The sequence below is a fragment of the Vitis riparia genome, chromosome 18, assembly GCF_004353265.1.
Source record: "Vitis riparia cultivar Riparia Gloire de Montpellier isolate 1030 chromosome 18, EGFV_Vit.rip_1.0, whole genome shotgun sequence".
Taxonomy (NCBI): Eukaryota; Viridiplantae; Streptophyta; class Magnoliopsida; order Vitales; family Vitaceae; genus Vitis; species Vitis riparia.
The window spans coordinates 32706494-32733355 of record NC_048448.1 but is presented as its reverse complement, the minus strand read 5'-3'; the positions used below and the strand labels follow the sequence as shown (position 1 = coordinate 32733355).

At 35.0% G+C, this 26862-nt stretch overlaps 3 protein-coding genes across 9 annotated transcripts; all 3 read right to left on the bottom strand.

The window, feature by feature from the left end:
• Positions 1–1336: 1336 nt before the first annotated feature.
• LOC117906492 (disease resistance protein RPV1-like) lies at positions 1337–10862 on the bottom strand. 7 transcript variants are annotated; one of them, XR_004649834.1, is made up of 5 exons: positions 10468–10862; positions 9681–10400; positions 7981–8043; positions 5973–6690; positions 5291–5379 (listed from the first exon to the last, which is right to left on the bottom strand). XR_004649834.1 is itself a non-coding variant. In XM_034819518.1 (2 exons), exons 1-2 carry the CDS (start codon positions 10738–10740, stop codon positions 9732–9734), a joined length of 942 nt encoding a protein of 313 aa, XP_034675409.1. In that variant the 5' UTR covers positions 10741–10862; the 3' UTR covers positions 9064–9731. The 7 variants fall into 7 exon arrangements, 1 of the variants encoding a protein (XP_034675409.1); XR_004649836.1 differs by having other exon boundaries at positions 6536–6690; XR_004649837.1 differs by having other exon boundaries at positions 5293–5379; positions 6586–6690.
• Positions 10863–11021: 159 nt separating this feature from the next.
• Positions 11022–13449, bottom strand: LOC117905734 (disease resistance protein RUN1-like). Its single transcript, XM_034818614.1, has 6 exons — positions 13150–13449; positions 12461–13069; positions 12017–12304; positions 11823–11925; positions 11119–11738; positions 11022–11063 (listed from the first exon to the last, which is right to left on the bottom strand). The coding sequence occupies exons 1-6, from the start codon at positions 13447–13449 to the stop codon at positions 11022–11024; spliced, it is 1962 nt and encodes a 653-aa protein (XP_034674505.1).
• Positions 13450–17418: 3969 nt separating this feature from the next.
• Positions 17419–18067, bottom strand: LOC117906494 (disease resistance protein RUN1-like). The gene has a single exon (XM_034819519.1). It carries the CDS (start codon positions 18017–18019, stop codon positions 17498–17500), a length of 522 nt encoding a protein of 173 aa, XP_034675410.1. The 5' UTR covers positions 18020–18067; the 3' UTR covers positions 17419–17497.
• Positions 18068–26862: the final 8795 nt, after the last annotated feature.

The window sequence follows — 26862 nt, the reverse complement described above, 5'->3', positions numbered from 1 at the left end:
CAGGCAGTCTAAAAAATACTCCGATCTTGTATGGAACCTTGTAGACATCTGGGATCACACTCTTTCCATCACTAGATATTTAAGAAGCCAAAGTTCGCATTTATGACATAACTTAAAAAGAAGTAAAAAGTGACAAGAAGACCATAATTTCTTCTTTACATAAAATGGTGTCTAATTGAAAAGAATGTGTCTAGATAAGTAAATTTTATTATTTATTATTCAAAGAAAAAAAAACCCATATTATTTTAATTTTTATATATGACTTCATTGCTAATTTCTTCTTTACATAAAATGGTGTCTAATTGAAAAGAATGTGTCTAGATAAGTAAATTTTATTATTTATTATTCAAAGAAAAAAAAACCCATATTATTTTAATTTTTATATATGACTTCATTGCTAAGATAACACTTGACTTAATGAAGGAATTTTTATAATGATATCGAAAGTGTGCATAATCAATTTCCAAGTGAAAGGTGCTAATCTTGAGAAGCAATCGATCTTGATATTTTTTTCTCTAAGAGAAATCTAATCCTACTATTAGAATTATCAAACTTGACCGAAGAAAATCAACAGAGTGGATGTGCATCAATTTTATCAAGTTTTGATGGTATTCTTGTATAGTAGTCACATATCTTTACATGGAACTCATGGCAAACTTCCAATATGTCATTAGAACATCGGTATATCATACATATATTCCAAGCCATCTATTGTAAATATTTCCATGCATAGTTTATAGATCATACCTCCTCAAACAAGTTTTTCTTCAAACTTTGCAAATGTGTGTATGCTTCTTGGTGAATATCATTTGTGTCCTTAAATTGAGCTTGCAACTCATTCAGCTTTTTATTTTCACTTACTACTACTTTTTAGCAGCTTATGATGTTACTTAAACTTTTTGAACCTTGTATTTGAGTGAATCTACTTTTTCCCTCAAAAATTGCAAATATTGGAAATCAAATCAATCATTGAAAATCTCATCCACCTCTTATACATTAAGAAAAGAGGAGGTTCGTCTCTATTTTGACTTTGTTTTTAGTTTTTAGAAATTTCCTTAAGATATCGAGCTAATTTGATATAAATACATAATTTGATAATTAAAGAAAGTTGACTACAACATGTTTCTGATTTAATCTTCACTATTTCAACATAGAAAAAAAATCAAGTGTTGTTGCGAACATGTAAAATTTTAATAGAAAAATAAATATGGTACCGCAAAACAAGAGCTCATACTATTTATACTATCATTCATATAGGCAGTATCATTTTTACTTCAGCATAGAATTCAGCATCCTACTTACCGATAAGATGACCAAAGAACAACTTAATCTTCTTAGGAAGCTTTTCAGGTGCCTCCACATGGTTATCCTATCAAGAAAAACATGTAATTGATTAAATAATTGACCCACATTCTTTACTTTTATCCATGTTGTTTTTTACTTCTCCAACCATTCAATGGTTTTTAGTTGTACCTTTTAGTCACTCCAAGCCCAACAACCCATGTGGCCTCTAGAGTTCATAATTATGATATAAGAAATTCATTATTAAAACCAAAAAACTATTTTTCTTTGCAATTGGTATTATCTTGTCCTTCATTTTCATAGTTGAATTGTATTATATTTCACTTTCTAATTTGATTTTTCTCTTATACTTTGACATCGTCATTTCTTAGAAATTCTAATTTGATACTTTTCTTACACTTTGATATAGTTATTTCTTAGAAATCTTGGTAATGAATTTCCGATCATTTTCTAAGATTAGGACTTGATAGAAAATTTGCATCAAAAAGCGACCGCCCAAAACAACCTTTCACATTAAACTTTTCAAATGAAATATCCACCTAACTCATTGCAGGATATGATATTTCATTTTCCTCCTCTAATTATATGTAATTATAAATTAAACCTAATTTAGTGTTAATATTAGGAAACATAGAATCTAATTACAACTGCATGGAAACCCAAACCAATCAGTATTAAGCCTGCATAGCCTGGGATGTTGGTCAATGATTTCTCTGGTTGGGCCAAGAAATTCAAGCCCAACCACAAGTTTGGATTGGATGGGACAAATTCAGACCCAATCAATCTTAGTGGAGCCTGCATAGCCTGAGGACCATCAAGGCCAGTCCAAACTAAGGGCTGTTAGTCAATGATGTCATGGTTGGGCCAAGAAATTCAAGCCTAGCCACAACTTTGGATTGGATGGGAGTATGACTCGAACCAGGGTTCATATTCAGACCCAATCAATCTTAGTGGACGAAATTTCAATCTAATTATATATTTATACTACATTTAAATTAATTTTTGAGTCCATCATGAAAGAAGAATGTAAGTCAACACAATCACTATAACAAATATGAGGTTTTTCCATAAATTAATTTGTGATTAAAAGGAAAATAAAATTATTATGCACTAATTATTAAAAAAAAATTATTCTCTATGTTTATTATTTTTTTTCATATGCAAAAACTTGTTATTTATTAATTCAATCAAATATTTTTCAAATACTTTCAGTTAATTTAATTTTTCAAATATTTTTAAAAATATCTAAAAATTTATGTACTCTGATGTTACTTTTCAATAAGTTTTCTAAAATGTCCTTTTGAGTGGGTATTAGAAACTCTCTAGGGAACTCCATGTTAAAATCTTCTCCAATAATCGATAGGAGGAAGGAAAATTTTCCTTCTTACGAGAGTTAGACCGGCAATTCCAATCTATGGCAGGGAAAAAGTTGCATCAATTTTTACCTTGAAAAATTACATTGTTTGTTACTAAAACTAAAACATGAACAAATTATTGATTTTAGTGAATGACCATGTCTGAAATAATGATCTTGAATCTTCAATGACTAGTATAATGCAAGACAGTGCAGAGTTAGACTGTTTAAACATCCATTAGTGTGCTGTATAATGAAATGGTGGTTTTTTAGTTTTTACAGTCTGATTCGTTTGGTTGACCACTTTCTGCACCAATTTATCATCTGCCTCAGCTTCAGCAGGTACCATTTGTTTTACTCGTTCCACAGTCGAGACTGCTGGCACAAAGCTATCCTTGGTTGGGGCAAAAAGTCACCTGTCTGTTCTTTCATTTAGAGAATTGGAATTGGATAGCAAAGGTGGCACCTTGCCAGGGCCGAGAGACCGTCCATCCAAAATCCTCAGTCCGCTCCTTGTGTTGCATCAGATGTTTTCTTTCTGGAACTCATCAGTATTGTTGTTCCATAGCTCCCAGGAAGCCGAGAAATGGTTTCATGAAGTTGATTCAGAACAAACTCTAAATTTGTTTAATATGTAAGTGGCCTGTTTCTAGTCCGATCCCAAATCAAAAGGCCAATTTCCTCCACCGTTTGATTCAAAGATTGCTCTTCGCACAGCCTGTGATAACAAAAATGCATAGTAAATACTACACTTCCGGCTCATCAATGGTAAAATTCATGACATATGGGAACCCAAAAATTTGTAAGGCTTTAATGATAATCTAACCTTGACAGATTCTAGTAGTTTCTGATCATCATGGAATACTTCAAACTCCATGAACACTTCTAACAATTTATTGGCATGAACAAGATGGTTCAATAAAGGATGAAAAAGGAGTAAAAAATCTCGAACTTGTTCAATATCAAGCATCCAGTGACAGAAGCAGAAGGCTCAGAGATGGCCAGTTGCCAGAGAAAGTCTGTGAAAGGAAATGGAACCATTAAGGCACAAAGCTTAATTGTTGAAAGAAGACTTCGGAGCACAAACTGAAAGGACATTACCTTGTGAGGAATAAGATGCTGGGGAACATTCTCATTCTGCAATTGTTCAGGGGTCTGCAAGAAACTGGAGTGTCGTGGTTACCCACCACTTCATCTGCAAATCATATCCAATCAAGAATTATGTAATGCAATGTAGGAACACCATAAATGTAAACAGCAGATTATCAGAAATATCCCTTTCTTGGGGTCAGGTACACAAGTTGCTGACTCTTCACAACACAAATAAAATCACAATGAATAACTTTGGAAGATGAATTCAAGCTTACACTCAATTCCAAATTCCTCCAAGATGACAAGCAAATGAAGGTGTAAACTGAATGGAAAGTAGGAATTGATTGATTTTACAAAAGGAAAAAGAATGATAATTTTCAGTATGCTTTTCACACGACTGATATGAAAACAAAGAGTCACCCAAGGCAAGAATCAATGCATTTTCAGAGTTTTAATTTCTCATGGATCATTTGACTTTTTGCTAAACTATTAATGATATTACCATTTTCTCAATCACAAGAATACAAACCTAACAAGCTAAATCTATCGGATTTAGGTAGGATCTAGCTCAGATTCAAACAGCATACATGCTCATGCAAATCGTCCCACGTATAATTACATATCAAGAGATGGCATATCCATGAAACATGTAGACCATCCTCCTACTCACAAGTATTGGACTCCCTATTGTTTAGTGCATTTACAAATTGGAATTGTTTTCAGACTATTAAGGAGATAACTTCATCTTTGAAACACCATAACTATGCAACACATGCACAAGATCAATAAAAATAATAGATAAAAGCAAGAAAATCACAAGAACAGAGAAAAGCCACAAATTAATTAAAAGTATGATAAGGGGATGAGGTATATGAAAATCCTTAAATAACTTGAAATATCTACTAGGATTTCACGTATCCAATTTTTGCTTTAGACGTATTGTAGTTAGTAAAAGCCGAGTTATGTACCAGGGTTACAAAATTGCATGTACAGAACAATTGAAACTTTGCCGTCCTAGACCAGTTTCAAGGGTACAAATTTTATTAGATTAACCTATTTTCCTCAATATAATAGAAGATCCAGTCACCTAATGAATTATTAGTTAGTAAAAGCTGTGCTGATCATTTGTTCCTAGATCATTAAACTCAATTGCACAGGCCTCAAATGGAAGTAGCTAGCAAACCATAGACTCCCTTTCCATTGCTCTCCATGCATGCCAACCTAAATCTGCAATAATTTTGCATGTTGAGAAGACACTTTAAAGATTATAATGCAAGCAGGAGGCCATGGTACACACTTATTGCATATGAGAGCCAGGCAAACTTCCCTAGGCTTAGTAGTATGGTAAGATGGCCTGAAGTCATTAGAAGTTGCAGCATTATTAAAAAAAAAAAAAAAAAGAAGTAAACTAGCATCATCAGAACACACATAATTACTGGTAGTTTAGAAACAGTGAAAAATAGATTATCGGGTGCTCACTCTTGTGGAATATCCAAGAAATAGATAATCAGCATCTGAAGCACAAATGTGATATAAGTGAATATATATTGGACATTATCTATCTGCAAGAGGGAGAATATGCTGTAAGATTAGTACTGCAAGCCATCATATGCTTTGCTGCTGTCGAAGCCCTGAAAAAGAGTACAAAATCATACATGTGTTATAGCTAGAGAGATACAGAAGAGTACAGTCAGACATTATTCACTCTCAAAGTTCTTTTAGTTTTTGATGGACCAATAAAAAACCCAATGTATTCTATAAATCATTCAAAAATCCAGAACATTGCAAATATGTCCAAAGTTATTCGCAAAATCCTATAATTATTCCAAAGAACTCAAGGATGCGACACATCCCTCTTTCATCCCTCAACATGCATCACCTGTCTTACTCTAAAAGTCATTCTCATACACTCTCGAATGATTATTAATGGTTCTCAATCCACATAACAAATTTTAAATTGTCTGATGCTAAGTAATTTCAAAATTCCAAATAACAATATACATTCTTGAAGAATGAATACTGATGTTATAGCACTAACCCTAGAGCAGCTGAAGTCCATTCCCTTGGTACAAACATTCAACATGGTTTCAACAGTTGTGAATGTCCTTGAAAGCACCATAGCTGCAATTATCAAAATAAATACCAACTAGGATGTGAGACCAAAAAAAAGTGGTTGCAAAGATATAATTAAATTTAATGATATGATTAAAGAGCTATTATTTACCTAAATTAGTTTCAGGGTTCAGCCCTGTGATAATTCTAGCAACATCAACAGGATCAACATTTGCAAGGCTACAAGCAAATGCAGATAAAAGAATAGGTTGGGATAAGGAAAACGAGGGTAATAGTATTAAGTGATATAAGTAAAAGATTACTTACAAAGGCAGCTGGTGTCCTTTTGCAGATTTAATAGCCTCTGGATTCGCAGGTTGTCAAGATTAAACTATAAATATCAGGCAGAGTTTAATATGGAACAATCTCGGACATTTCAAATGGAAAACAATAAACAAATTCCCCTTTTGAAAAGACAGAATCAAACTACTTACAAGGCTGCTGACTAAATTATGAATCTAATCCTGTTGGTAGAGCAGTGTGCACAAAAAGGAGGGTCTAGCTAAGAAGTTGCCACCAATGCCAACAGAAATTACATCCATTTGGCTTTTCTAGTAGCTACAACCTACCAGGATTTAATTATTACTTTTTTCCTAGCACAACATTTAATTACTACTTGATGATATTTATAGATTACATGTCTGAATTAGATTTATAAACAACAACTTTGATTACCAAGGGACCACTACAGGCAGTCTAAAAAATGCTCTGATCTTGTCTAGAACCTTGTAGACGTCTGGGACCATACTCTTTCCATCACTCTATATAACAGCATCCTTTGGAGCACAGAGAGCAACATGAAGTACTGACCTGTTCTCTATACTGTTTATCTGCACATACCACCCAAATTAGAATGTAAAAGACCAAATAATGAAATAATAAGAACATCTTAAATTCGTAACAATGCTTTTGTTACTTTAATAGATACATAACAAGTTATCATATAGATCGAGATTAGAGGACAAGATCATATGGGGAAACAGACCCCTAACGGTTGAAGTAAGAAGCCAAAGTTTGCATTTATGAGAGAACTTAAGCAGAAGTAAAAAAGAGACAAGAAGACCATAATTTCTTCTTCATATAAAATGGTGTCTAACCGGAAAGAACAAGTGTCTAAATATGTGAATTTTATTATTTATTATTTAAAGAAAAAAAACCCATTTCATGTTAATTTTTATATATGACCTCATTGCTATGAAAACACTTGATTTACATGCACTCATTGCACGAGTAGATGGTATCTATGCGGTCCTTTTAACGAAATGATTTTTATGATGACATTGAGAGTGTGCATAATCAATTTCTAAGTGAAAGGCACTAATCTTAAGAAACAATCAACCCTAATATTATTTTTTCCTCTTAGAGAAATCGAATCCTACTATTAGAATTATCAAACTCGATTGAAGAAAACCAACATAGTGGTTGTGCGTCAATTTTATCAAATTTTGATGGTACTCTTGTATAGTAGTCACATGTCTTCACATGGAACTCATGGCAGACTTCCAACATATCATTAAAAACATCAGCATATCATACATATATGCCAAGCCATCGATTGTAAATATTTCCATGCATAGATTATAGACTATACCTCCTTAGACAAGTTCTTCCTTGAACTCTGCAAATGTGAATGATTCTTGGTGAATATCTTTTCTGGCCTTAAATTGAGCTTGCAACTCATTCAGCTTTTTATTTTCACCTTACTACTCTTGCTTTAGCTTTCTAAGCCTTGTATTTAAGTGAATCTATTTTCTCCCTTAAAAACTGGAAATATTGAAAACTAAATCAATCATAGAAAATCTCATCCACCTCTTATACATTAAGAAAAGAAGGGCTCGTCTCTATTGTGACTTTGTTTTTAGTTCTTAGAAATTTTCGTAACATATTGAGCTAATTAGATATAAATACATAATTTGATAATTAAATAAAGTTGACTACAACATGTTTCTGATTTAATCTTCACTATTTCAACATAGAAAATCAAGTGTTGTAGCGAGAATGTAAATTTTAACTGAAAAATAAATATGGTATCACAGTAAATTAAATAAAGTTGATACTCACTATCATTCATATAGGCGATATCATTTTTACTTTAGCATAGAATTTAGCATTCTACTTACCGATAGAATGACCAAAGAACATCTATTTTTAGGAAGCTCTTCAGGTGTCTCCACATGGTTATCCTGTCATGAAGAGAGTGTAATTGATTAAATAGTTGACCCACATTCTTTAAATTTCAACCTTGTATCTGAGTTTTCACCAAGTATTGTTAGACTTAATTAAATCTAAACTGCTAACAACTGAGTTGTTACTATTCTAAATTTAATGAATCTGAAACCTCTTATAAGCAAAAACATATATAAGTGGAATGCAAAAATTTGTTTTCAACGCAAACACCACATCGAATTAATTTTAATAAGAACAAGAAGAAAGGCGTTCATGCTTGGAAGTAGCAAAAATTTAGACAAATTGGAATCATGTGCCATGGGTGGTTCGAGGAGAGATGAACTCTTTTATTTGGCTTGTTTAAGGTTAGACGATAGTTGTATCTAAACAAATGTAGGATTCCTTTCAGAGCAAGAACCATTTAATAAAGGAATTTCTTTTACTACACAAATGGAACTCCATATGAAGTAGGAAGAAAAACAAGAAGCAGTAATATGTGGATTCCAAACTTTCAGTAAACTTTCTGATTTTGATTTCCTGAATTCTAATTTCTTTTCAAAGAAAGTTGTTAATCCATATAAGCTTGAGGAATGGACCCCGATGAATGCAAGAATCCTAAGAAGCAGAGTTAACTCCATCAATTGAAAGAAAGATACAGTCATTAGCCTTCTACTACCAATTTTGTTAAAATTCATAATTGCTTAAAATTGGGCTCCTAGGTGGACTGAATGTCCACATAGGGATGAAAAATTCTAAACAAACAGGCATTTTATAGCAGTTTCTGATCACTAGTTTATAAAACTCTCCCTCAAGATTAAAAAGGTTATTATTTTCAGATGGTTTCTTAGCAACCACAAATATCACAAGCAAATAACTCCTATTCCCCACAGAGACAAATACACGCATTCCATTTCCTGGTAATTAAATTAAAATAAAAAATATTTATATTCTATTGTTTCCCACACTTGCTGGGCAACAAATAAAGCACAGGCAAATAACTCCAATTCCCCAAAATATACCCATTTCATTTTCCTTTATTTAATTTCAAAATACTTTATTTTCCATGCTTTCCCTGCAGTTTCCTGGAAACCAAACTGAGTAAGAGCAAATAACTCCAATGCCCCAAATACCCAAATCTAATTTCTCATTGATTAGATTGAAAATTATTTAATTCTCCATCCTCCTTTCACTCTTTCTCAGCAACCAAACAGGGCACAAGCAAATAACGCCAATATCCTAAAACACACGCATTCCATTTCCTGCTGAGCAACTCTGGTTCCATAAATCATGCTATAAAAAAGTGAACAAGCCACCCAAAACATCCCCAAACATCAAGTCATAAATCAATAACATTACAAACTTCCAGAAAAAAGAAACCCTAGAAATGATTCAGACAGTCGCTACAGAGATTGAAATGCTCGAATGTAATTGAATTTCATATGGAAATATGAGTTTGAAGAAAATGCAGAAAAATCTAGGGAGAGACGGTTGGAGAGAGAGAAAAACAAACTTGGGAGGTGTACCATTGAAGTTTGTGCCCATGGGTGATAGCCACAAATTTTTGTTTATCTTGGGGAAAAAACAAATAAAAAGGAGAAACACGATAAAAAAATTTCTGACCTTTGAATTAGAAAGAGAAAAGAAGATGAATTACCAGTAAAGAGAACATTAGTGATGCAAGTGTGGTTGAGCCTAATACTTGGGATCAGTCTTGGGTTTCTCTAAATCTTTTGGTGACACTCCTCTCCTGGGCTCTGTTGGGATTCCTTTTATTGTGAGCTTTACTATTAGTATCTTCTCTTACTGATCCATGCTCACCAAAATTCCCATGAGAAGTACTGCCTTGTGCCATTGTTGGATGCTTCTGTTCATAATCTTCTCTGTATACAAGACGGATTCCGCACTCTTCCACTAGGGCACCATAAAATGAAGCATTGAAGTGTGTCCATTGATTGGTGTGATAACTTTTCTCAATAGCTAACTTGGGATAACATATCACCCACTGCATAACTGATACATCACATAGAACTGATTGAACACAGCGAGAAATAAAAGAGAAACAACCCACGAGTTCTAGTTGATTATTTCCTTCGATTGTCAAATTACAATAGAACCTTGGCATAAGTTCAATGTAATCCTCAGATATAGGATCTGGTTCATCCGGAGATTTATAGGCAAGTGTAACATAAACACAGCATAAAGCAAATCCCCACAAGTCATCATTTTCATACCAATTCGGAGGGAGCTCTATTGTTATTTTATTCCTTCCCATGTTCCGATACGTTATCCACTCTAGAATTCCACTACTTCTAGGAATAACAATACCAATTCCATTGCCGTAGAAGATAGAATAACGATTAATAACCTTGCGGCCCTGCACAAAAGCACCATATAAATTCAATGGGTACAAAAGAAAGAGGAACGTGGCATGAGAATCATACCTCAATTTCTGATTTGAAGCAGTTGACCATAGAAAGAATTGGTAGAAGCGAGGGGCTTGATGAAATACTATCCGAACAGTGCGCATCTAAAAATCGTAGACTTGATGGAAGCTCTGGAATTTGTTGAAGGTTCTTGCAGTGACTCAAGTCAAGGGCTTTTAGATTGGAAAGTCGACTGATGCCAGCAGGTATGCTACTAAAATGGTTCCAACCCAAATATAATTCTTCCAAGGATGTTAGATGGCAAATATGATTGAGGATCTTTCCTTCCATTAGATTGCAGTCACGTAGAGATAATTGTTGCAGTGGAGATAGGTTCCAAATATCACCGGGGATTCCTTCTTCCGTTGGCTTGCATTTAGTAAGAGATAATTTTACCAATGAAGATAGATGGAAAATCTTATTGAGGATTCCTTCTGCCACGCTAGGGAAGTTCCCTAGAGATAATATTTGCAATGAGGATAGGTGGAAACTGCCACTGAGGATGTCTTCTTCCATGTGATAAGAGTTTCTTACAGATAATTCTACCAGTGATGACAGGGGGCACTGTGGGTTTAAAGCTTGTAATGAGGAAAAGCAGTCACGCCAGATAATTGCTGAATTTGAAATGTGACAGGTTAGAGGTGAAAATGTCCAGGGGCATAGATCAACCCCTAGTTTCATCTCTAACATTTCCTCGAGTTTTGGACAATTTGCAATCCTCAATGTTTTGAGAGAGCTCAATTTGTAAATGCTCTCAGGAAGACTCTCAAGGGTTCTGCAACTTGAGAAATCTAACGATTCAAGAGCTTTTAGACTTCCAATATTGATATCTGGAAAGCCCTTCAGTTTTGAACAGTTTGTCAATGAAAGAGTTCGAAGAGAGCTCAAACAACCAATACTGTTCGAAAGACTCAAAAGGTTCTTGCAAAATGACAAATCCAAAAATTCAAGAGCTTTTAGACTTCCAATATTGATATCTGGAAAGCCCACTAGTTCTGAACACTCAGATAGATTGAGAGCTTGAAGAGAGCTCAAACTATAAATACTGTCCAGAAGACCCAAAAGGTTTTTGCAATAACTTAAGTCCAAGTTTTCAAGCCCATTTAGATGCCTAATTGATGATGGTAATTCCGTTATACCTGTATCACTTAAATTAAGCTTTCTTAGACTTCTCATTTCTTCCTCAATCTCCGGAAAACTCTCTAAGTTTGAACAGTGATCACAAGAGAGTGTTTGAAGGCATTTCAGCTTGTGAAGGTTCCTTGGAAGACTCTCAAGGCTTTTGCACCCTATTATATTCAAGAAAACAGTTAGTAATAACTCTAATAATAACATTGAAGCATGGGTGAAACACTTAAGTAACCTTGTACAACCTGTTAGAATTAGAGTCTCCAAATTTGGCATACTTGAGATGCTTGAAATATCAACTAGATGGTTGGAATAACTAAGAAAAATGACTTTTAACTTTTCAGCAGGCTGTAACAGAAGAAAATTTGTTTCAATAAGTAAACTTCAAAAGACTTTAAAATTAGTCTGGAGGAAAAATATAACTAAATAATAGCAATACCATATTTCCTTCCCAAAGATGTTTTATGTTGCTGCCCCAGAGGTTGAGTTCAACAAGATTGTCTGTATGAAAATTTGATGGCAAAGATTCTAAAGGGTAGCAATCCCAATGAAAATATACTAAATCATGACAAGGCAATTCAAAGTCTTGGGAAAGCTGCACCATCGAATTGAATCTGACTTTGAGCAATCTAAGTCGTTTCATCTTTCGGAAAGCTTCAGCAGTAAGTATACGTTTTTCTATAATGCGAGACCAATTTATGAAAATCCCCTTAATGTTTTTTGTCCCCTGAAAACAAGCATTGAGAATAAGCAGTATAAGATGCATAGGGATTCAATAAAATTATATAGATAAGATACTCAAACTATAATAACAAGAAAAATAAATCTTGTTGAATCTTTTATGTCTTTAGATCTCAAGTATATTCATGCATTTTTCTCTTACCTTATTTCGGGTAAATACACTTTCAATATCCTGTAATTCCCACAATCTACTCCATTTTTCAGGACGTTCTGAATCAATTTGGCAAACAATTGCCCAACCCATTTCTTGTAACAAGTCATGCATCCTTATAGTGTCGTTTGTTATAGAGATAAGACACCTCTCATCAAGAACTCTTAGTCCAATCTTGGGATGGAATTTGCAACCTTCTAGTATTCTTGTAACAAATTTTTCATCCTCATCTTTGAAGAAACATGCAATATCAAGAAACAACTTCTTGCATTTATCATCTAGTCCATCATAACTTATCTGGAGTACCTTTTGAATATCCTCGAGAGGGTTTGTTTTGAGTTTATCCAATGTGCTTTCCCATTCATCCACATCCCTTTGAAAGAGAAAAGAACCCAAAACTACAAAAGCCAATGGAAGGCCTTTAGCATAATCCAGTATATGATTAGAGAGGTCCACATAATTGTCTTTTGGATGGCATTTTCGAAAGGCATTCCAACAAAAGAGTTCTTTAGCTTGCTCATGTGCTAATCCCTTAGCCTCATATGATGAATATGACTCATATACATCCAGGCAACGTTTATTTCTCGTGGTCACAATATGCTTCCTCGATGAAAACAGTCAGAATTAGGAGCTAAGAATTCTAATTGTCTTGGACAATCTACATCAAGAACAATAAGAACCTTTTCAAAGCAACACTCACTCTTTATCTTTTCAATTCCTTCATCAATATTCCTTAACCCCAGATTTTTCTCCATTAGGATATCAGAAAGAAGTTTTTCTTCTAATTCAAGCAAACCATGACCATCTTTAGATTTCTCCCTCACATTTTCAAGAAAGTTGTGACGTTGAAATTGATCTAACATATCATTGTAAACAACCTTGGCAATGGTAGTTTTACCAATCCCATAAATCCCAACCATGCTCACTCCATTTGATTGGGCGTTTATCAATAACTCCACTTCTTTCAAATTTTCATCCATTCCAACTATGTTCTCACCAACATGTACCAACTTAGGAATTAATCTTCGAATCTCACCAATGATTTTTTTCAATAAACTCTGACTCGGATCTGTCCATTATAAAATACAATAAAACATGCAGTGAGCTACAATCAATTATCAAAGAAAACAAAGATGAAGTAAATGGAAATTATAGAATGATGTTTAGTTTCGTTCGGTGCAATTAAATTAAGGTCAAATAGAATGTAAATTAAAAATGTGTTGAATCGCATGTTTAAATAAAATTTCATTATGTCATGTCAAGTATACATGCAATAAAATAATGTAAATATCTCAATTGCTTCTAAAGGCCCAAATTGAAGTTGACCTTTCTAAAGAATCATTACCCTCTATGATAAGAGATTTTATTACAGAGACAAATACTAGTTTGGCTAGAAATCTACCAATTTGCCACCCAAGTTTCATGATTACTACTCAGAAAGTGTTATTTCATAACTTGTAATTAACTCTTTTAAACACTTTTGAGTAGTAGTTATTCCCTTTTAACTCAATTGGCATGTTAAGGACCCTTGCAATCAATTCTAATCAAATTTGTGTTAAGTTTTGGTGTTTTGATAGCTTTTTGATCACCAGAGCAATCAGAGATTGAGGAGAGTTCTTTGGAATCCATGACAAAAGATGTCCGGACAGGGCGTCCGGACACACCACCGAAGGGAGTTGTTCCAGATAGGGGGAGCGTCGCCATGTGTCCGCTTGGAGGAATCCGGATGTAGTGCTCCGGATAACAATGCGCGGTATAGCTCATTCAACCTGGGGATCCGGATGAAGTTGCTCCGGATAGCAATACGTGCTCCGTGTCATCAGGAGAAGGGGTCTCTACACCTTGTACACACAGATGGTCCCCCTTTGCGATGTTTCATCTTCTCCGGATGTCTCACATCCGGAATTCTGTCCGCCGTCATTCCACCCCTTATCCGGATATTTCACATCCGGCTCTTAGCGCCGAATGGGAGAGGAGGCGTTTCAACTTCCCCAGACAAACATGTCCGGATCATCTTATAGCGCTTACCCGGAGAGCATCTGCAGCCGCCAATTCAGATTCTCCGGACAGCTTGCGCGTCAAACACTTGCGATCCGTCGGATCCATTTCGCAGCCATCTGTGTAACAGCTATGCACAGCTGCAGTGTTCTCCTAAAGCTTCCTGATATTTCCGACCGACATTTTGAGATATTTTGGGATATTTTTCTTTAGATATTTGATGTCTAAATCCCCAAAGTCTCCTTGTAACCCACCTATCATAGGATTCCTTAGTCTTTAAGTAAGAACAGAGGGGTGAATAACCTCTTATATATAGTTTGTAATTTCCTTTACGCAGGGATAATGTAGATTCTGGGAGCTTGTTCTCAGAGACAACCTTTTGTATAAGTAATATATCTACAGAGCACTTGTTCAGTTTTTCATATATATATATTTGTGTTTTCTCGTTAATTTTTCTTACTAGCCAAACAAGCTCTGAGGAAGTTTTCTCAGAGAATGAGTGGCTAGACTTTTAGTTCCTTGGAGCTAAGGTTGCCGGGAAAGGTTCCAAGTGCAAGAATTTATAACTTTGTGGTTTCAGCCATTAATAAAGAGAAAGTATGATCCTTTAATGATTTCTATGTTTTTAGTTAACTTAAAACACCTTCAATTCACTTGAGCCAACACTGGGTAAGGCAAGTGATCTCCGTCCATGGAGATGCACTAGTTTACCTCTTGAGAGCTTTTGGGAAGTGACTTGAAAGTAGGATTTTCTAGAATTGCCAACACTTGGTAAGCTTTTGGACTCCAAGGAGACATCCATTAGTTATCTCTTGCGAGCTTGAGAAGGGAAGTCCAAAGTTAAAGATCATATTGAATGGCAAATGCTAGGTGAGAGGGATGAGCCATTGCAAGTTGTATCAGTGAGAGGGAATTAGAGCTGAAATCCATTAAAGGGATGCATCTGTACAGCACCGGTTAGAGAATTGACTATATGTTAATTCTCTAATGCGAGGAAATGAACCAAATGACCGGAGCTCTGTTTTTGCATAAGGAACCTCCTCAGTGAACCCAAACCTCCAAGGAATGTTTTTCTTCATAAGTAATTTCCATTACTTTCTTTTTGGTTAGCTTAAAACCAATCTTTTTTCAAACATCTTTATGTTTTCTTTTAAAGCTAACCTTGACATGAAAAAACACCAATTTAACTTTGAATTGGTATTAGTTGTGAGTTGAAAACCCTTCCCAGTGAACAACCTAGAACCACTATGCTATATTAGCTAAAGCTATCCTAATGCATGGTGATATAGGTTATAAATTTTGTTGATTACTCTCTTAATCGAAGAGCACCAGCTGGACATGAATCAGCTGAGACACCAATTGGGAACGAATCATTCCATAACCTAGAAATGCTTTTATTAATTACAACATGATTGATGACCATCCTCAATGCTTATGAAATTTTCAACTATTTATTCCTTAAACAAGTCAATTCCCCGTTTTAGTTTTATTTATATTTAGGTTGCTAATAATTGCTACATAAGTTTCATATTTTGATGAAATCCCCATTTTTTTTTCCAAAATATAAATTACAATGACGAGGAAAGTTACACATGTTTGTTTGTTGGTCAAAATCCTAGCAACAATTAGACTCATGGAAAAAGATTTTAAAATGATACTTAAAAGAAAAATGCTTGTATAGATATTGTTTTTGAAAATAGATTTTATTTCAATATAAAATAATTTTATAACTTAATTATATTTTTAATTTTTCTTTTATTAAAAATTATTTTCAAAAATTTGTTCGGTAAACTAGTTCATTTTAAAGAGCATATTTGAAATGTTTTCAAGTATTTTCTTATAGAGTATTATGATAAAGAATTGAAAATATAGATAATACTTAGAGAATTGTTATACTGTACAAAAATTTATAGTACCTTCATAGTTAATAAGTCGAGAAAGGTGTTTTTCATATTTGAATTTTCAAATAAAATTTCGTTCATTATTTTCAACATTGGGTTGGAGAAAACTATTTTTTGAACATTAGTTTCAAGTCAAACAAGCTCTAAGGTTGCTTGCTTTTATTTGTAATTGAGGCATAGAGGAATGTAGAACATACAAGAGAAAAAGAGAAAAATAAAAAAATAAAAAATAAAAAAAACAATTTCGATTACAATATATTATTCCCATGAGTACACAAAGTAGAATAGCAAGGGAATAAGTTTAGCATTAGATAATTCAATGTGAAAGACAAGGTCTTAAGAAGAGACTAATTGTCCTGACATCATGGGATAATTAGAATAAAACGATATACAAACATTAGATTAAAAGGTAAATAAATTTGATAATCAACTTGCAAATATAGAGGAAGAAACAATATTAAGGAATGAAGAAATGTAAGTTCATGTAGTGCATAGAGAGGATGAAAAAATTATTTTAGTAATAGAAAATTCCTCTAAAATTGAAAAAGGTAGAGGGTTCAATAACTCAGTTTTCTGTCCCATAAGAGGGTTCAAAAAAATTTAGGGTAGTATTACAATATTTTAAATAATCATCTCATATTATCTCCAAATTTACAAAGCATGTAAATAACCAATTTTAACAATTTAATTGATAGAAATTATGGCTGAAATGGATCGATTAGAAAGGAAGAATATTTTGGAATCTTAAAAAATTTTAACAGTTCAAAACTTGGCATTTGGCATAATTATTTTATTTTATTTTTTTACTGGTATTACTTGCTGGGCCTGAATGAGCCCACAACACGTACTATAGATTTTCTAATATTATCCCAATTATAGGCAAATATATTTTAATTATATTTGACTTCCTATTTTAATTTTAATAATAAATTAAATGTGAGAAAATCAATTTTATTTTTTTTTAATTTTCTTTTACTCTTTCTTATTACTTTCCAAGAAATCAAACATATTAATGTCTACTACTTAAAAATGGATTTTGATTGATCTATGTAATCATAAATATTTTATTTATTAACAAGAATGAAAATAAACTGACAGAAAATTGGAAATGGAAAAAGTGAAGTAGGGGTTACCTATCCTGCAGAGGAAATCCACTCAAATTACCAGCTTTCCTTAAGGCAGTCCTCCACTTCTCTATCTTCTTCTTCTTCTCCTCCTCCTCGTCTGCATTGCTCTCGTGATTGTTAAATGCTTCTCCATAAATCCCAGTCTGGTTCCTGACTTCAGATGGCTCTACATGATAGAAAATTGGAAAAACCTTTTGTTCATTTTCTTCCTGGCACTCCATGATCTTGGCGAGTTCATCCAAGCACCACTTGGAATGAGCATAGGTTTTCGAGAAGACAATAAGGGCAATCCTTGATCCTTCAATAGCTTTTAGGAGCTCGGGTGCAATCTCTTCTCCCCTTGGAAGTTCTTTATCATCTTTAAAGGTTTCAATGTTGGCATGATCCAAAGCCTTGTAGAGATGACTAGTAAAGTTGTTGCGGGTATCCTCGCCTCTGAAACTCAAGAATACATCGTACCTCCATTTAGAATTGGAAGAAGAAGAAGATGAAGAGGGTCTCTTAGAATGGCTAGAGGAAGCCATGGTTGGATTGTAACAAAATTACAAGGATAGAATTTGGAAGAAGAAAAAAGAAAGTCTGAGACGATGTCTGGTTCTTCTGTCTCAATTATCTTTGATTGGTTGTAAGCCTGTAACCCTTAAGCAATTAGTATTGAGTGAGAGTGGGGGGTTCACGAGAGTCAATTATCTCATTTATTTATGGTAAAGAAAATCGTGTGGTTGGTATGGCAGCAAAGATCATGATTAGGTTGAATAGATGCTGGTCTTTATTTTTAATTATTTTCTTTTCATTGGAGTCAATAGTCAATGATATTATTATTTGATTTTCTTTAAAGTTGAAACTATCATTCATTTTCTTACCCTACACATTTGTCTTTAGAAAACTTGTGTTTAGGTGTGTTCACGTTCTCATAATTGTTCCAATATTTGTAATCACCGTCTTATTTTCTTTTGTTTTCTTGCAGGTAGGTGATTGCATTCGATGATCATCTTTTGGGTCTTTCACTTTACTTCCCCACCAAATTTGATGGTCAAAGAGAAATGCGTAATTTCTGGGAAGTTTCATTTGGGAACACTTTTAAGGCATTAAAGTAAAAATCTTTATTATATTTTAGCAATCATGGTTTTATTTTTTAGATGATGTTATCGCTTGATGTTTTTCAAAATGAGCATAACATCTTTTAAATGAAAATAAAAAAATAATTTATACTATGTATAATGTGAGTTTTTTAAAATGAAAATAAAAAATTATTTTAAAATATTAATGTTAGTTTTTTTTCCGTTGTTACTTAACATTAAAATAGAAATAAATAATCATTCTAATCTACTCCATTTTCCCAGATATCTAGGATACTCTTCATGAACAATTTCCCACCCCATTTCTTGCAATAGATCATGCATCCCTATGGTACCATGGAAAAATGTTATTAGACACTTGTCACTAGGAACTTTTATTCCAATAGTTGCATTGAAACTATAACTCTTTAGTATTCTAGTAACAAAATTCTCATTTTGCCTTGTGAAGAAACATGCAATATCGAGGAATAATTCCTTCTCAAAATCATCTAACCCATCAAAGCTCATCCTAAGAACATTTTGAACTATGGGAAAAAAAGTAAACGTGTTTGTTTGGCTAAAGGACAAAAGTCACAAACATGTTAAGAATAAAAAATTATTTCTGGAATGGTCTTGGATAAAGCCTAAAATGGTGTGGATGATGGATGCCCCAATCGTTGATACTAAAGTTTAAAGGTACGGTTGACACAGTGATCTAGGTGAGGATTTTGGTTGGATTTGAGGTAGTATAACCCATTATGTTGCTTGCCCGGGCCAATCATCTTCTTCATAGACACGTCCTACACCACATAAAAGTCAGGGTAAAATGTCACATTACATCTCAATGCTTGAGTAAGCTTGCTAATTGACAACAAATTAACTTCAAATTTTGGAACATGCAACACCCCATAAAAAATCAAGTCAGATGATAACTCAATAGACCTAGTCGATTTGATTTGAGCTTGACCACCATCAAGTAGTTCCACAAAATCATGATTAGTATTCAATTTATTTTGTGACACTGGTAACTTAGATATGTGATCGGTTGCACCACTATCCACAATACAATGTAAAGTTGAATGTGAACTATATTGAGTATTATTGCAAATGGATGTGGTTATACCTGTAGTATTTACGAAAGGTTGATTATGACCATTATCTTTTTTAGCAAAGTCATGAGTTGATCATATTCCTAAGTGGTAAATGCAACTACCTTTGTGGTTGGTCCTTTGATTGGTTCCACTGTATTAGTGTGAATGTTGTGTGCAACTAGTTTCTTTAGCTTCGCATTCTTGCCATGCAATTTGTAACCAACTGGAAACCCATGTAAATAATAACAATAATCAACAAGGTAGTCGATTTGATTGCAATAGTTGCATTTGAGTTGTTTTCTTGAAGTCCCATTTTCTTGCATTGTGGAAGGTCAACTTGTCTGGGCGACTTGTGTCATCTGATGCAAATGAGTCAGTTGCATTGCATGATAGCCAGTATTTGGGTTGCATCAGGGCCCTGCATTAGCTTTCCTTTCTTGTTAAAGCACCAGGGCATGGTGATTACTACTCAAAAAGTGTTATTTCATAGTTTGTAATTAACTCTTTTAAATACTTTTGAGTAGTAGTTATCACCTTTTAATCCAATTAACATAGTAAGGACCCTTGCAATCAATTCTAATCAAATTGTGTTAAGTTTTGGTGTTTTGATAGCTTTTTGATCACCAAAGCAATCAGAGATTGAGGAGAGTTCTTTAGAATCCATGGCAATGGAAAGCTCAGAAACATGAAGAACCGAAGCTTTGAAGTCTTTTGCCATAAGCAAATCCGGAATGCAAGGAGTAAAAGATGTCTGGACAGGGCGTCCGGACACACCATCGAAAGGCGGCGGAACATGGGCTGTGATAGGCTGTCGAAATGATATAGCAAGGCTGCTCACTTTAGTCAATGATCCGGACAACATATCCGGATAGGATATGCTATCGTCCAGGGTATGATGCTCGCGAGTGCTGTGTACTTCTCCCTGAGGGAGTCCGGATAGGGGAGCGCCGCGATGTCCGGATGGAGTTGCTCTGAATAGCGATGCGCGGTATAGCTCATTCCAGCCGGGGAGGAATTCTGTCTGGCCGAAGTTCCACCTTATCCGGATATCTCACATCCGGAATTCTATCTGGCCAACATTCCACCCTTATCCGGATATTTCACATTCGGCACCTGACGCCGGATGGGAGAGGATGGTGTTTCAACTTCCCCTAACAAACATGTCCGAATCCTCTGATAGCGATTTGTCGGATCCGTTTCGCAGCCATTTTGCACAGTGCCGCAATGTTCTTCTGAAGCTTCCCGATACTTGCGACCGACATTTTGAGATATTTTGCTTTAGACATTTGACGTCGCGGTGTTCTCCTGAAGCTTCCTGATATTTCTGACCGACATTTTGAGATATTTTGGGATATTTTGCTTTAGATATTTGTTGTCTAAATCCCCAAACTCTCCTTGTAACCCACCTATCATAGGATTCCTTAGTCTTTAAGCAAGAATGAAAGGGGTGCATAACCTCTTATATATATAGTTTTGTAATCTTCTTTAGGGGAGATGATCGATCATATACCAAATATCAATATGTAATCGACGAACAAAGCAGTTGCTCTGTTTTTCATATATATATTTGTTTTCTCATTATTTTACTTTCTAGCCGATCAAACTTTGAGGATTTTTCCTCAGATGATGAGAGGCTAGGCTATTCGTCTCTTGGAGTGAAGAAAGCCGGCTAAGTTTCCTCATGCATAAATTAGAAGTTTTGTTGTTTTAACTTTTAATTAAGAGAAAGTGTGACCCGTTAATGGTTTTTATCTTTTTAGTTAACTTAAAATGCCTTTAAATCACCTGGGCCAATACTTGGTAAGGCAAGTGATCTCCATCCATTGAGATGCACTAGTTTACCTCCTGCGAGCTTTTGGGAGGTGGTTTGAAGGAAGGATTTTCTAGAATAGCCAATACCTGGTAAGCTTTTGGACTCCAAGGAGACATCCATTAGTTATCTTTTGCGAGCTTGTGAAGGGAAGTCCAAAGTTAAAGATCACCTTGAGTGGCAAATGCTAGGTGAGAGGCACGAGCCATTGCAAGGTGCATCAGTGAGAGGGATTTATTGTTTGAACCCATTAAAGGGAAGCATCTGTACCATACCGATTAGAGAATTAACTATATGTTAATTCTCTAATTCGAGGAAAAGAAACAAGTGACCGGAACTCTCCTTTTTGTATGAGGAACCTGAGCCTAGTGATCTAAACTCCAAGAAATACTTTTCTTTATAAGTAAAATCAGTTACTATTTTTGGTTAGTTTTAAACCAAACCTTTTTCATTCAAACATCTTTATGTTTTCTTTTAAAGCTAACCCTGAAATGAAAAGCCACTAATTCAGCTTTGAATTAATATCAATTGCGAAGTGAAAACCCATCCCAATGAACGACCCTAGAGCCACTATACTATGCTAGGTAAGGCTATCCTAGTACATGATGTAATAGGTTATAAATTTTGTTCATTACTCCCTTCTGAGGACCAGAATCAAGGGATACCAGCTGGACACGAATCAGCTGAAACACCAATTGGGAACGAATCAAATGGCGCCGTTGTCGGGGATAGTGCCACTTTACAGTGATATCACCTTTTCAGAGTACTTGTGATCTTCATCACAAGTTTGGTGACATATCTTTTCTTTTTACTAACTCTTTTTGTTTGTCTATTTTCCTTTGTTCATATTTTAGTATACCTTTTATTTAGTTTTTAGTTTACCTTAATTTTTTTTCTTAGAATTGTTTTTCTTTTGTTTTCTTTTGTTTTCTCTGTTTTTAATTCACAAATTGCTAGTTGTGCATGCCATATTGAATACAAGATAGCAAAGGAAGCCATGAACTTCACGAGTAATGTGGCTGAAGTTTCAAGAGGATGGGATGAACCAAATGCTAGAGATATGGGAAGAATGACGTCTCAACCTAATGCTAAGGGTGAGATGTATATTTTGAATGACGGCATAGACATGAAGGCAAAGATTGCAGCTATGGCAAGGAGATTGGAAGAACTAGAAATGAAAAAGATGCAAAAAGTGCAAGTCATCTCTCAGACACCATTGCAACCTATGTCCTGTTCTATTTGTCTATCTTATGAGCACTTGGTGGAAGAATATCCTACCATTCCAAAGGTGACGGAAATGTTTGGTGATTGCAACACCTACAATTCCAATTGAAGGGACCATCCAAATTTCTCTTAGAAACCACAGTCGCCTCAGTATAAGCAACCTGTTCAAGCACCTCAGCAAGCCTCAAACCTTGAACAAGTTATGGTGAATCTTAGCAAGGTCATGGGAGACTTTGTTGGAGCTAAAAAATCCATCAATTCTCAACTCAATCAAAGAATTGACAGTGTAGAGAGTTCATTGAACAAAAAGATGGATGGAATGCAAAGTGATCTATCTCAAAAGATAGATAACCTCCAATATTCAATCTCAAGGTTTGCCGACCTCAAAACAGTGCAAGAGAAAGAAAACTTTCCTTCTCAACCATATCAAAATTCCAAGGGTATCCATCAAGTGGAAACTAAAAAGGGAGAATCTTCAATGGTGAAGGAAGTTAAAACGGCTATCACTTTGAGGAGTGGTAAAGAGGTTAATTTGTTCATATCCAAGCTACAACATATGGTAGAAAGTGAAACAGAGAAAGAAAAGAGGAAGGAAATCAAAGGAAAGAGAGAGGGGAAAAACATAGAGAAAGATGACTATATAAATGAAGAACCACAGAGGATAGTCATCAAGGAAGAATTGATGAAGAAACACATGCATCCGCCTTTCCCCCAAGCTTTGTATGGCAAAATCATACAAACCAAGTCTCAAATGAGAGATGCAAACTTCATATGGGATTCAGGCAAGCTAAATCAGGATCGAATTTTTTGATGGATTTAGTCTTTCTAAAGACTAGCTAGTCCATACCTTTTTGTTTTATTTATTACTTGTTTTAATTTTGATTTCAAATGCTTTAATTTTGATTTCAATGCTTTAATTCTAATTTGTTTTGATATAACATAGGTTTTTGGATGATCAAAATCAAGAAGAAGTTATGACCGTTTGAAGACTGTGCAAACAATGAGCTGAAATGGCGCATCCGCACCCCATTTCGCTACTGTAGGACACATTTTTGAAGCACTTCCTGGAGCTCAAATTATGCATACTATATGTCATTTCAAATCTTGGGAAGTCAGGAGTCCAATGCTTCAAACGGTGCGCGATTTGGAATTGAAACGAAAAAGTTATGGCCGTTTGAAGATGAGCCACGCAACCATGAATCTAAAGAGGAGAGCCCTCTCATTGAGATCACACACGAAGCCTCTCACTCCATTTTAGATCTCCTTAAACCATCAGATCAAATAGCTCCAATTGAGAGTTCTAGTTGAGGAAACTATGTCATCTAAGGAGACTACCAGAACAGAGGCCAAAGTCTTGATCCAACCCATTCAACAGGCCACCACAGATGCATCATCTCCACAGGACTCTACCATTACTTGATCATCTCTTTACTTTTTGTCTTTACATATTATATTAGTATAGATAATTTCATGTTTAGATATTCTGGGATTGGATGTATTACTAATGATACATCATATATAGACATCATTTTTGTTTAAACTTGACATTTTTCTATTTTCTCTACTCACTAACTCTGTTGTTTTTTTTTAAACATATGGTTTCTCCTATATGACTCAGACTCCATGTCACTAAGGAGGTACCACTTCCTCCCTATTTTTCAATCGCTTTTGTCACATTGAGGACAATGTTCAGCTTGGTCGGTGGAAGAGTTGAGGAAGGAAGTATTGTTAATAATGCTAAGTTATTTTGGTAATTTAGTTGCTTTTTGCTTAATTTTAAAATTTTTAAAAAGTTTTTATTCTACTCTCTATGGTTATTAAGGAAAAATTTTCAAAATGAAATGGGAGAAATTGAATTTTTGTCTTTTTACTTGACTTAGAGTTTGTATTATGCTTACTAAAGTTGATGAATTGTTGAAGCTTCTATTGAATTCAAGCTTAGTTCTTCCACTTTAAGCTATTCACACACTGTGCACAATAGGTTCCGATTATAAGATGAAAAACTATTTCCCTCTTGACTTAGGAAAATTTTAGACTTGGTACCTTTGACCTCATTTTAATAGTGTTGGGACACCTTATAAAAGGCCAATGAGCCTTTGGAAAAAAAAGAAAGAAAGAAAAATGTTTTACTTGCCTTGAAACCCGAGCAAGGTCTGAGGGGTATATGGTGAAAATCTTTAAAACCTGGTGCCTTAAGCCTTCATTGGTTGGGAGTCACCGACCTCAATGCTCGTTACAAGGGTGAATAGGTGGAGTTTAACATACTGTAGGTGCTTGGGTATTAAAAATTCATTCTCAAAAGTCCGAGGTAAAATCCGAAGAGTTAGTGGTTGAAAGATCCTTAAAACTTGATGCCCTAAACCTTAATTGGTTGGGAGTCATCGATGGACCCCCGTTACATGGACAATTTAGAAAAGAATACCTTTAGCCTTGTACTCCTACAATGAAAAAAAAAAAATGTGAACCAAGAGGTGCGTTCTTAGCCTATTGGAGGTTGATCAGTTTGCTAAGCTTTGAAAAAGAACTAGGTTGGGGGGAGAGATTAGTTCAGCATACTATATTCGGAAACTAATAAATAATACTTAGATTTTTGTGGAAGAGTAAGGTTTGGCCCTTTGGGAGTAGAAACTCTTTTAAAGCTTAAATTTGCATAATGTCTTCTCTTTAAGAATTATGATTAGACAAGTTACTTGATAACTCTTGTTGAAGTTTGAGTTTTATTTCTTTAATGTTCCATGTGAGAGTTAGATCATCGTGCCACTGAAAATTGTTTTTGATCAGCATGATGTTCTGAATTATAGTACTTTTTATTTTTATTTTTCTCTCCTTCATTGCTAAGGGACTAGCAATATGTCGATTGGGGGGAGTGATTACTACTCAAAAAGTGCTATTTCATAGCTTTTAATTAACTCTTTTAAATACTTTTGAGTAGTAGTTATCACCTTTTAACCCAATTAACATATTAAGGACCCTTGCAATCAATTCTAATCAAATTGTGTTAAGTTTTGGTGTTTTGATAGCTTTTTGATCACTAAAGAAATCAGAGATTGAGGAGAGTTCTTTGGAATCCATGGCAATGGAAAGCTCAGAAACATGAAGAACCGAAGCTTTGAAGTCCTTTGCCATAAGCAAATCCGGAATGCAAGGAGTAAAAGATGTCTGGATAAGGCGTCCAGACACACCATCAAAAGGCGGCGGAACATGGGCTGTGGCAGGCTGTCGGAATGATGTAGCAAGGTTGCTCACTTTAGTCAATGATCCGGACAACATATCCGGATAGGATATGCTATCGTCCGGGGTATGATGCTCGCGAGTATCGTGTACTTCTCCCTGAGGGAGTCCGGATAGAGGAGCGCCGCGATGTCCGGATGGAGTTGCTCCGAATAGCGATGCGCGGTATAGCTCATTCCAACCGGGGAGGAATTTTGTCCGGCCGAAGTTCCACCTTATCCGGATATCTCACATCCGGAATTCTATCCGGCCAACATTCCACCCTTATCCGTATATTTCACATCCGGCACCTGACACCGGATGGGAGAGGATGGCGTTTCAACTTCCCCAAACAGACATGTCCGGATCCTCTAATAGCGATTCGCCTGATCCGTTTCGCAGCCATTTTGCACAATGCCGCGGTGTTCTCCTGAAGCTTCCCGATACTCGCGACCGAGATTTTGAGATATTTTGCTTTAGATATTTGACGTCGCGGTGTTCTCCTGAAGCTTCTTGATATTTCCGACCGACATTTTGAGATATTTTGGGATATTTTGCTTCAGATATTTATTGTCTAAATCCCCAAACTCTCCTTGTAACCCACCTATCATAGGATTCCTTAGTCTTTAAGCAAGAACGAAAGGGGTGAATAACCTCTTATATATATAGTTTTGTAATCTTCTTTAGGGGAGATGATCGATCATATACCAGATATCAATATGTAATCGACGAACAGAGCAGTTGCTCTGTTTTTCATATATATATATATATATATATATATATATATATATATATTTGTTTTCTCGTTATTTTACTTTCTAACTAATCAAACTTTGAGGATTTTTCCTCAGAGGATGAGAGACTAGGCTCTTAGTCTCTTGGAGTGAAGAAAGCCGGGTAAGTTTCCTCATGCATAAATTGGAAGTTTTGTTGTTTTAGCTTTTAATGAAGAGAAAGTGTGACCTGTTAATGGT

Excerpts from the sequence above, each read along its gene's own strand:
- LOC117906492 (XM_034819518.1), bottom strand. The coding sequence starts at position 10,740 with ATGGAAGGAAAGATCCTCAATCATATTTGCCATCTAACATCCTTGGAA. Across the intron at positions 10,401-10,467 it reads GCTTCAAATCAGAAATTGAG|GGCCGCAAGGTTATTAATCG; the intron begins GTATGATTCTCA and ends GCTTTTGTGCAG.
- LOC117906494 (XM_034819519.1), bottom strand. The coding sequence starts at position 18,019 with ATGGCTTCCTCTAGCCATTCTAAGAGACCCTCTTCATCTTCTTCTTCT.
- LOC117905734 (XM_034818614.1), bottom strand. The coding sequence starts at position 13,449 with ATGGATGAAAATTTGAAAGAAGTGGAGTTATTGATAAACGCCCAATCA. Across the intron at positions 13,070-13,149 it reads GTGAGTGTTGCTTTGAAAAG|CATATTGTGACCACGAGAAA; the intron begins GTTCTTATTGTT and ends TCATCGAGGAAG. Across the intron at positions 11,064-11,118 it reads TGTTAGAGATGAAACTAGGG|CAATTATCTGGCGTGACTGC; the intron begins GTTGATCTATGC and ends TTTCAAATTCAG.